Source organism: Triticum urartu, chromosome 7 (assembly GCF_003073215.2).
Source record: "Triticum urartu cultivar G1812 chromosome 7, Tu2.1, whole genome shotgun sequence".
NCBI lineage: Eukaryota > Viridiplantae > Streptophyta > Magnoliopsida > Poales > Poaceae > Triticum > Triticum urartu.
The window spans coordinates 700,461,094-700,471,925 of NC_053028.1; the positions used below are offsets into that span (position 1 = coordinate 700,461,094).

Consider the following 10,832-nt stretch of genomic DNA (forward strand, 5'->3'; position numbering starts at 1 on the left):
TAACACTAACGACAACTTTGGCCGTTGTTAAATTTTGTAGATGGCCCTTGAATGTTGTTAATGAGGACTTTATATTGTTATCGGGCGAGTATATCAACAAGCCGCCTCAGTCAAGTAGCCTGCGACGGCATTAGCGTAGACTCTTTGCCCCCTCAACACCCTAATCGGCCGCCGGTTCGATGGCAGTGCGAGGCGCCATGAGACCAACATCGTTCAAGTTCCAGTTGTGAAGACGGAGTTCCCGGGTCACGAGATCAACCGTCGCCGCCGGCGTACAGTGTGCCGGTAGGTCGTGAGAAGATGGAACCTCTGATCCAACCACCTCGGTCTCAGCGTAGATGAGTGGTAAGCTTTCACCGGAGGTAGCTCGGATGGGCGACCGTTTTAGGAACGTGCCTCTTCTTTTCATGGACCTGCCTCTGGTTGTCTAGCATGATTGGCCACGGACAAGCCGGGCAGGGAGCCGTTTGGACCTTACATTTGATGGCAAGGCAGCAGCTGCTGCAATATAAGGCTGCGGACCGTACGTAGATATGCTGCGCACCACCGGGCAGCGGCCAGTGTCCATTTATTGTGACGAACCAACGAGAAAAAAATAGCATACTGACCCGAGTCAGAGACTGCCTGGACATTACTGGAGCTCATGCATGAGTACCATTTTACCGTGAGAGGTTTACCGCCCACGGGCTCGTTGTTAGAGCATCTCCAACACACGCTCAAAAGTTTCACGCGCTAAAATAGTTTTAGCACGTCATTGTAGCACTTTTAGCGTGCCGAACTTAATATTGTGATGCCCAAAAACACGCGCCTAAAAAAACACGCAGTGCAAATTATGAAGCGCGCGCCATCCGGCGTCCTAAATTTGCAGCTTCTGATAGCGTTTCTTAGCATGTGCCCAAACGTTTTTTTACGCGTGCACTATTTTACAGCTTCAGCAGGAGGTGTCGGCGCCCAGAAAACCTGAATTTTAGCGCGTCGAGTAGTTTTTGTGCACCTGTCAAAGATGCTCGTCGTCCCTTCTCATGATACCACACCCGTTGTGGACTTCTTTTCATTGGCACACTAATGTACATAGTTGAATGGGTCATCGCACACTATTAAAAACACTTACCACACAACGAATTGTATGGAACACTCAAAAGCATAATCTGGCAAAATGTTTTCTGTCACAGAATAAAACAAACCATCACACTGGTGGTGAGTGGGGTTCTTGCCTTCCCATCGACATGTCCAGGCTCGACCAATGAACCATAATATTTATTATTTTTGAATGGGAGGCAAAAGATTTCTCTCATCTACTAATTAAGAGCGGAATAGAGTTTTACACATGTCCCTTACAAAACCGCATGGCAATTACTCACGCCATAAAATTTCCCTTAGTTTCTTTGCACCCACGCCGACCCAAAGCCTAGCCTCCTCCAAGATGATGTTTAGGACAACCGGGAGCGGTGCACTGTTGTGCCAGAAAATACGGGCGTTCCTTTCATTTCAAATTGCCCAACAAACAAGCATGGTGAGTGAGGCCATTGCTTTTCTAGAATGAATATTCATGTCGGTTCTACTAGCCCACGAATCAATGGAGCCGTCCAAATGCCAAGAAGATGTATCCGCATGCACAAAATCAAGTTTTGCAACCACCATGTTGCAAAGCCAAAGGGTGTACAGGCCCTTGGCGAAGAGGTGTGTCCCGGTTTCTTGTCCCCTTTTGCAAAGAAGGCAAAGGCCACAATTCTCACACCGGTGCTTGGCCAATCTGTTGACGGTCCAAATCCTATTCTGTGTAGCTAACCAAGCAAAAAACTAGACCTTTGGTTGCATACAATTCTTGCATATCATGCGATTCAAGGGGGAGTGGACCAAACACTAAGAATTGGGATCTATAAGTGGAGGCCACCGAGTAGATCCCATCATTAGTGTGCTTCCAGACAATATCATCCTTGTCAAGCTCATCAAGGTGGATATTTTGCACAAACATCCAAAGAGTGAAGAATTTCCAGATACGTGACCAATGCACATTAGTGGTGTGATCCAGCTGCATGACCAATGAACCATATTGACTACCAAGTTAGTATAACTTTGTGCTAAATTCGCCACACTTATTTTGGGACACAGGGAGTACCACTTACTGATACATGTTGTGCCACTAACACACACACACACACACACACACACGCACAAGCACACATAAGTGCGGACACGCTTGTCAGTTGTGCTCCATGATAGCACTAAATAAGTTTGTGCTCTTAAGTATATTCAGCATGCACGTTGGATCCAAGTTCTGCACGTTGTGTTTACCAACAATGCCACCCACCTCCTCCAGTTCAGTTGCGTTATTCTGATTTACCCATCCCCAAGCACCTCCCCCTCCTCCCACCACCCACCCTTAGTCGAGTGACTCTCCTCCACACGCTTAGCTGAGGAGGATGGCCAAGTTCGAGGTGTGTTCTCATCTTGTGGACGATGCGTAATCTATATCTCGAGTCCTCCATATATATGCTGATTACATTATAATCCTTATGGTGATTTGAAGTACGCAGGTAATTTGAGCTCATTTCAACCAACTTTTACCAGCTTTTAGGTTTTAAAATGAAATTTTACCAGTCACTAATTTATTGCCTCTGGAAGCCCAGATAGTCTGAGAAGCTGGAGCATACCCAATTGTTTGGGTTAGCATTGCAATTCATTGTTACAGAGACTATGTAATAGACATATAAAATATGGAAGATTGTAAATTGTTCTGAGAAATATCTTAAAGGTTAGAGGTCCAAAAAATCTATAATAAACACCGTGTTGAAAAACGTCCCTATTCTCACAGTGTCCTATAAATATCGAAACTTGAACATTTAGACTTATATAGATCCAATTTTTCCAGGAAAGTATCACATCCAAGTTGAATGGGAAATTTTGTGTCAACCCAAAGACCAGGAAGGTCTCTAGGAATCTAGTACCTAGACACGGAAGAGCGCCGATGAATCCACTTTAAGCATAATAGGAGCTTGTAACAAGAAGATAGATTTTGCCTTACCTAGGACCGGAAATAGGAGATATATCGACTGAACGACCAATTATAGCCGGAGGGACAAGTCCAGCTCATGGCCGCGCTCCGACGAGCTCGTGTTGCGCTTGTGTGCCATGCCACCTGCTGCTGCTGCCTCCTCGGACACCCAAACAGTGGCGGCAGCCCTCTCCGGTTTCGAAGCATGCGCCGTGGCGGCGGCAGTCTCCCGGCGGCGCTTGTCGGCTCGCTCTTCCTTGTGCGCGTTCTGGTGGCCGCCGAGAGCCTGCGAGGTGCGGAACTTGCGGTGGCAGTACACGCATAGGAAGAAGCCGGGCGCCGGGGCCACGACGGCGGCGGCCAGGGTGAGCTCGAGGCTGAGCTCGTCATGCGCGTGCTCCATTGTGCTGGCTGGTGCTAGCTGGTGGTTGTGTGTCGTACTCGCATATGGCTGTGGGTGTGTGTAACTGAGCAGAAATCTGGGGAGCACAAGTAGCCAAGCGGATTGTGGAGGTAGCTTGGACGGCCGGTCTGCATGTGGTGCTAATTCCTGCGCGGTAGTTATGTACTAGACTGGTCGTAATGGGAGTATTATAACTAGTATCATGCATGTCAAGTAGACAATTTTAATGATGTGGCATAGCATTAAATGAAGAAATAGATGATTGAGTATCATATTATGATACCTATCATAATAAATGCAATGCTACTATGTGTCATGCATGGTTATAAATAAAGTCATCTGTGATACTAGTACATGATAGTATACATTAGGGAGGTAGTATCACACACTAGTATCATATGCATGATACTAACTTATAATACTACCCATTACAAGCAGCCTTAGGTCAGACTGCTTGCATGCATGGCCCAACCAAGATTCCTTAGGCTACTTTTAATGCATTAGTGCTTACATGAGGTGCTAAGCATCCTTCATTTAATAATTTTGCAACTAAAGTTCGTCATGCATTGTTGGAATTCTTCCATTTAATTGTTTTGCCTAGGTTCTCGTGCTTGGCATTGTTTTTTTCTGGGGTCACCACACTCATCTCTCTCCTGTTAATTACGTTGTCACATCAGATTTTTTTGCCTACATGACAGCCTTAGCACCTGTATAAGGTGAAGCATTGGGAAGGGCCTTATGTCTAAAAAAATAGGGTAACTGTGGAAGTATGTGTACACACACGCGTGCGCCGGGGAGGGGGGGGGACTTCTGTGGAATTCAGCCTTATCTTTTTCTTTTCATTTTGCACAGACTAGTCATAATGGGAGTATCATGCATTCCAACTAGGCATGTTTATTACGATGACAAAATTAAACGAGTAAAAGAGGCCTGGGTATCATTATATGATATTGTATCATATTAAATGATGTACTAATACGGAATGATAATAAATAAGATCACCATGTTACCAAGTTATGACATATGCATTCTGAAGATAGTATCACACACTAGTATCATATGCATGATACTTTCCATTGTGACCAGCCTCATGCAATATCCTACGGGGCATAAGGAGGTCTATATGTGACAATGTCATTGTGTGGTGCCTCGTGCTCACCAAGAACAGGCGGGCCGATCAGGGTGTCGAGAGGGAAAGAGTTTACTCTACGCCGGCATAGCGTACTTAACTGCGATGGGGCGTTCATATAATCCCAAGTACTATAGGATGGGGATTTGTGGCTTTCGGGTGTCACACATCGCTATATTATTATAGTATTAGAAAATACCACAAAATTTTAAAAAAAATCTGAAATTTTGGTATATCAAACATGGGTGCCATTCTACTCCCGTGTTGAGTTCCATGAGGAATGGATGCCTGTGCGTAGTATTCTTGGTAAAAAAAGACAAAAAATCCTATGTATAGAAAAACTGCTTGGATGGATCATATGTCGGATCGTATTTTCTTTGCCACAGATATCACAGGTACCATTCCTCACGAAACTAAATGCGGGGGTAGAATATGTGATCATATTTGATATCCCAAAATTCCATAATTGTTTGCAATTTCCAAGTGTTTTTAATACTAATATATTCATATAGGGGTGTGTGGCACCCGAGAGCTCCAATGCATTTTCGGATTCATACATACCTTATAGCACTGGAAATAGCGAACACGACATCTATATGTAAAGTGACTTAATTTGCAATTTGGTTAAATCAATATGATGGGAGGGAGAATGGTTGGGGGAGGAAGAAAGCTGAAGGGGGAAAAGGAAGGGCGGCCGTTGAATATTAATGGAATGGCCCCAAAAAATAATTTATCCAAAATAAATTTCAGGCGACTTACATATAGGCATATAGCTCGTCCCAATAAACAATGCGTACGGAGCAAGGATACTCTAGCACAGATGGATCAATGGGCCGACCGATTATAGCCGGAGAGACAAGTCCAGCTTGTGGTCGCGCTCCGATGAGGTCCCGCTGCTCTTGTGTGCACACCGCCTGATGTAGGCTCCTCAGGCATCCGAGCAGGGGCAGCAGCCCTCCGTGCCTCATGCTCCATTGATGTCCTATATGGTTGTTGTGTGTGTGGGAGGTTGCTAAGTTCATTCAAATCTGGGGAGCACAACTAGCCAAGCTGAAATGTTGAAGCGACAGCTAAACACACAGCTGCGACTGGCCCGCTGCTGAACTGCTGATTGCAGTTGGCAGTGTTCTCCCCGGGGTGTCCGGCCGGGGCTCCTGGTTTTGTATGTACACGCCTGGTATCATTAGGTCACAGAAATTGTGTGTACTCAGCTGATTGGCCCCCAACGTAGCCCCGCGCGGCCGAATGCAGATTGACAACGGTATGGGACCTTTTCGTCATTCTGGCAGACATGTTTTTTTATGGCTTTCAGGCAGATATCTATCCTCCCATGCGAGGAATATGGAAGGCAAGCATGCGCCGGCAAGAAACGGGCCATATCCATCAGCATGTCACGGGCTGGAGACGGGCAGGGCGGGCGAGAGGGGCCGATATGGGCCAGCCCATTTATGCTTTATTCCTCACCGGTTTTGGAAAGGTTCTACAACCTTCTCAAAACCAGTCTTTAGTTTTTTATGTTTTCTTTACCAGTTTATTTATTTACTTTTCTTTTCTATTTTTTCTTTTTTCTTTTTTCCCTTTTCTTTTTTCCTTTCATTTTTCTTTCTTTCTTATTTTTCATTTTTTGTTTTCATTTTCTTTTTCTATTTTCTTTTTCTTTACTTTTTCACCTTTTTGTAAAGAAAAATCAAATTCATGAACATTATTTTATACTTTAATTCAAAAACATTATTTTATACTTAGTGTCAAATGCAGCTATACCTTATGGACATCCAAATGTAGTTATCTTAGTAAAGGGAATATGACCACCATTCTTATTTGAGAAAAGTGTCTCCACTAGAGCACTAACGATCCTAGATAGCAAAGAAAGCTTGATTGGAGCTAAGAACTATTTCTAAAGGATCCCTTCCACTCTTGTGTGGAAATATCTTTCTTTCTTTTAGTTTAGTTTGAGTTAAAACGTGTTGTCTAGTATTATAGAGGTTGTCCTTAGGGTCACTCCTTCTTATGCCGGGAGATGGAAATAATAAAGAATATGGGTGTGATTGTCTTCACAGTGGCGTGATAAAGTAACCAGCCATGTAGGTTCCTCTTTATTTCGATAGACCCCATCAACATGGCCACTCCCTACCCCTGGTAGAAAAATCCATTACAGGTTTGGTTCTCAAAGAAAACAGTCCGAAAAATCGGAACTATTCCTACTCGGTAGGTCGCTTTATCAATTTGAGTTTAAAAATAGAAAAAAAGTGTGTCAAAAGTAGAAGTGTCATATCTTCCTAAGGAGCCCAATGCTAGCTAGATAATAAGAGGATTTGGCTTTGGCAGGATGTGAGGTGCCAACTTATTATAAGCTTGAGAGTCATAAGATCCTGGTTATAGAAGAAGAGTAGGCCAATCTCAATCTTAGGCTGAAACAAACAAGGAACTAGGTTCCTGTCGTCAAATCAATTTGATTCCAAAAGGAAATCACAATCCAAAATCCCCATATATGATGTATGATAGATTCCGAGCACCTTACTACATGACACTTTTCGCACCTGTAGCGATGCTTAAGTCTGTCTGAATCATGTTAGCAATTGCCGCATTTTATGATAATGAAATTTGGCAAATGGACGTCAAAACTGCATTCCTTAATAGATTTCTTAAAGAAGAGTTATATATGATGCAACCATAAGGTTTTGTCGATCCTAAAGGTGCTAACAAAGTGTGCAATCTCCATTGATCCATTTATAGACTGGTGCAACCATCTCGGAGTTGGAATATACGCTTTGATAGTGTGATCAAAGTATATGGTTTTATACAGACTTTTGGAGAAGCATGTATTTACAAGAAAGTGAGTGGGAGCTCTGTAGCGTTTCTAATATTATATGTGGATGACATATTGTTGATTGGAAATGATATAGAATTTCCAGATAGCATAAAAGGATACTTGAATAATAATTTTTCAATGAAAGACCTCGGTGAAGGTGCTTATATATTGGGCATCAAGATGAATAGAGATAGGTCAAGACGCTTAATTGGACTTTCACAAAGCACATACCTTGATAAAGTTTTGAAGAAGTTCAAAATAGATCAGTCAAAGAAAGGGTTCTTGCCGGTGTTACAAGGTGTGAAGTTGAGACAGACTCAATGCCCGACCACTGTAGAAGATAGAGAGAAAATGAAAGTCATTCCCTATGCCTCAGCCATATGTTCTATCATGTATGCAATGCTGTGTACTAGACCTGGTGCATGCCTTGCTATAAGTTTAGCAAGGAGGTACCAAAGTAATCCAGGAGTGGATCACTGGACAACGGTCAAGAACATCCTGAAGTACCTGAAAAAGACTGAGGACATGTTTCTCGTTTATGGGGGTGACAAAGAGCTCATCGTAAATGGTTACGTCGATGCTAGCTTTGACACTTATCCGGATGACTCTAAGTCCCTAACCGGATATGTATTTATATTGAATGGTGGAGCTGTCAGTTGCTTCGGAAGTAGAAAATGAAGGAGTCTGGATGAAGGAGTTCATATCCGATCTAGGTGTAATACCTAATGCATCAGGTCTAATGAATATTTTTTGTGACACTATTGGAGCAATTGCCTTAGCGAAGGAATCCAGATTTCACAAGAGAACCAAACACATCAAGAGACGCTTCAACTCCATCCGCGATCAAGTCAAGGAGGGAGACATAGAGATTTGAAAAATACATATGGATCTAAATATTGAAGACTCGTTGACTAAGCCTCTTCCACAAGCAAAACATGCTCAGCACCAAGACTCCATGGGTGTTAGAATCATTACAATATAATCTAGATTATTGACACTAGTGCAAGTGGGAGACTGAAGGAAATATGTCGTAGAGGCAATAATTAAGTTGTTATTTATATTTCCTCATATCATGATAAATGTTTATTATTCATGCTAGAATAGTATTAACCGGAAACTTGATACATGTGTGAATACATAGACAAAAGAAAGTGTCCCTAGTATGCCTCTACTTGACTAGCTCGTTAATCAAAGATGGTTCAGTTTCCTAACCATAGACATGTGTTGTCACTTGATGAATGGGATCACATCATTAGGAGAATGATGTGATGGACAAGACCCACCAGTTAGCTGAGCATAATGATCATTAAGTTTTATTGATATTGCTTTCTTCATGACTTATACATATTCCTTTGACTATGAGATTATGCAACTCCCGAATACCGGAGGAACACCTTGTGTGCTATCAAACGTCACAAGTAATTGGGTGATTATAAAGATGCTCTACAGGTGTCTCCGAAGGTGTTTGTTGGGTTGGCATAGATCGAGATTAGGATTTGTCACTCCGAGTATTGGAGAGGTATCTCTGGGCCCTCTCGGTAATGCACATCTTAATAATCCTTGCAAGCAATGTGACTAATGTGTTAGTTGCGGGATGATGCATTACGGAACGAGTAAAGAGACTTGTCGGTAACGAGATTGAACTAGGTATGAAGATACCGACGATCGAATCTCGGGCAAGCAACATACCGATGACAAAGGGAATGACGTATGTTGTCATTACGGTTTGAACGAAAAAGATCTTCATAGAATATGTAGGAACCAATATGAGCATCCAAGTTCTGTTGTTGGTTATTGATCGAAGATGTGTCTTGGTCATGTCTACATAGTTCTCGAACCCGTAGGGTCCGCACGCTTAACATTCGATGACGATTTGTATTATGAGTTATGTGTTTTGGTGACCGATGATTGTTCAGAGTCTCAGATGAGATCACGGACATGCCGAGGAATCCCGAAATGGTCGAGAGGTAAAGATTGATATATTGGTGATACGTCCATTTTGCATCATGCTTTTATATCGATATTTATTGCATTATGGGTTGTTATTACACATTAGGTCACAATACTTATGCCTATTCTCTCTTATTTTACAAGGTTTACATGAAGAGGGAGAATGCCGGCAGCTGGAATTCTAGGCTGGAAAAGGAGCAAATGTTAGAGACCTATTCTGCACAACTCCAAAATTCCTGAAACTTCATGGGAGCAAGTTCCAGAATATATAACAAATATTGGGCGAAAGAAGTGCCAGAGGGGGGCCACCCACCTTACGCGCCCCCTGCCTTGTGGGCCCCCTGGCAGCCCTCTGATGCCCATCTTCTGCTATATGAGGTCTTTCATCGAGGAAAAAATCATAAGCTAGCTCACGGGACGAAACTCCACCGCCACGAGGAGGAACCTTGGCGGAACCAATCTATGGCTCCGGCAGAGCTGTTCTGCCGGGGAAACTTCCCTCCGGGAGTGGGAAATCATCACCATCGATCCTCTCATCGGGAGGGGGTCAATCTCCATCAACATCTTCACCAACACGATCTCATCTCAAACCCTAGTTCATCTCTTGTATCCAATCTTTGTCCCAAAGCCTTAGATTGGTACCTGTGGGTTGCTAGTAGTGTTGATTACTCTTTGTAGTTGATGCTACTTGGTTTATTCGGTGGAAGATCATATGTTCAGATCCTTTATGCATATTAATACCCCTCTGATTATGAACATGAATATGATTTGTGAGTAGTTATGTTTGTTCCTGAGGACATGGGAGAAGTCTTGCTATAAGTAGTGATGTGAATTTGGCATTTGTTCGATATTTTGATGAGATGTATGTTGTCTCTCCTCTAGTGGTGTCATGTGAACGTTGACTACATGACACTTCACCATTGTTTGGGCCTATGGGAAGGCATTGGGAAGTAATAAGTAGATGATGGGTTGCTAGAGTGAAAGAAGCTTAAACCCTAGTTTATGCGTTGCTTCGTAAGGGGCTGATTTGGATCCATATGTTTCATGCTATGGTTAGGTTTACCTTAATACTTCTTTTGTAGTTGCGGATGCTTGCAATAGGGGTTAATCATAAGTGGGATGCTTGTCCAAGGAAGGGCAGTACCCAAGCACTGGTCCACCCACATATCAAATTATCAAAGTACCGAACGCGAATCATATGAGCGTGATGAAAACTATCTTGATGATAATTCCCATGTGTCCTCAGGAGCTGATATGTCTTGAACGTATCTATAATTCTTGATTGTTCCATGCTAGTATATTATGTGTTTTAGATGTTGATGGGCTTTATTAAAAACTTTTATATTATTTTTGGGACTAACCTATTGACGCAGAGCCCAGTGCCAGTTCCTGTTTTTCCCTTGTTTCAGTGTTTCGAAGAAAAGGAATATCAAACGAAGTCGAAACGGAATGAAACCTTCTAGAGAAGTTATTTTTGGAAGGAAAGCAACCCGGGAGACTTGGAGTCCACGTCAAGGAAGCTTCGAGGAAGACACGAGGTAGGGGG

The 10,832-nt window shown here is 42.9% G+C and overlaps 1 protein-coding gene across 1 annotated transcript; it reads right to left on the bottom strand.

Annotated features, from left to right (window-relative positions):
* Positions 1 to 267: 267 nt before the first annotated feature.
* Positions 268 to 3,514, bottom strand: LOC125522075 (probable transcriptional regulator RABBIT EARS). Its single transcript, XM_048687145.1, has 2 exons — positions 3,026 to 3,514; positions 268 to 2,032 (listed from the first exon to the last, which is right to left on the bottom strand). The coding sequence occupies exon 1, from the start codon at positions 3,396 to 3,398 to the stop codon at positions 3,066 to 3,068; it is 333 nt and encodes a 110-aa protein (XP_048543102.1). The 5' UTR covers positions 3,399 to 3,514; the 3' UTR covers positions 268 to 2,032; positions 3,026 to 3,065.
* Positions 3,515 to 10,832: the final 7,318 nt, after the last annotated feature.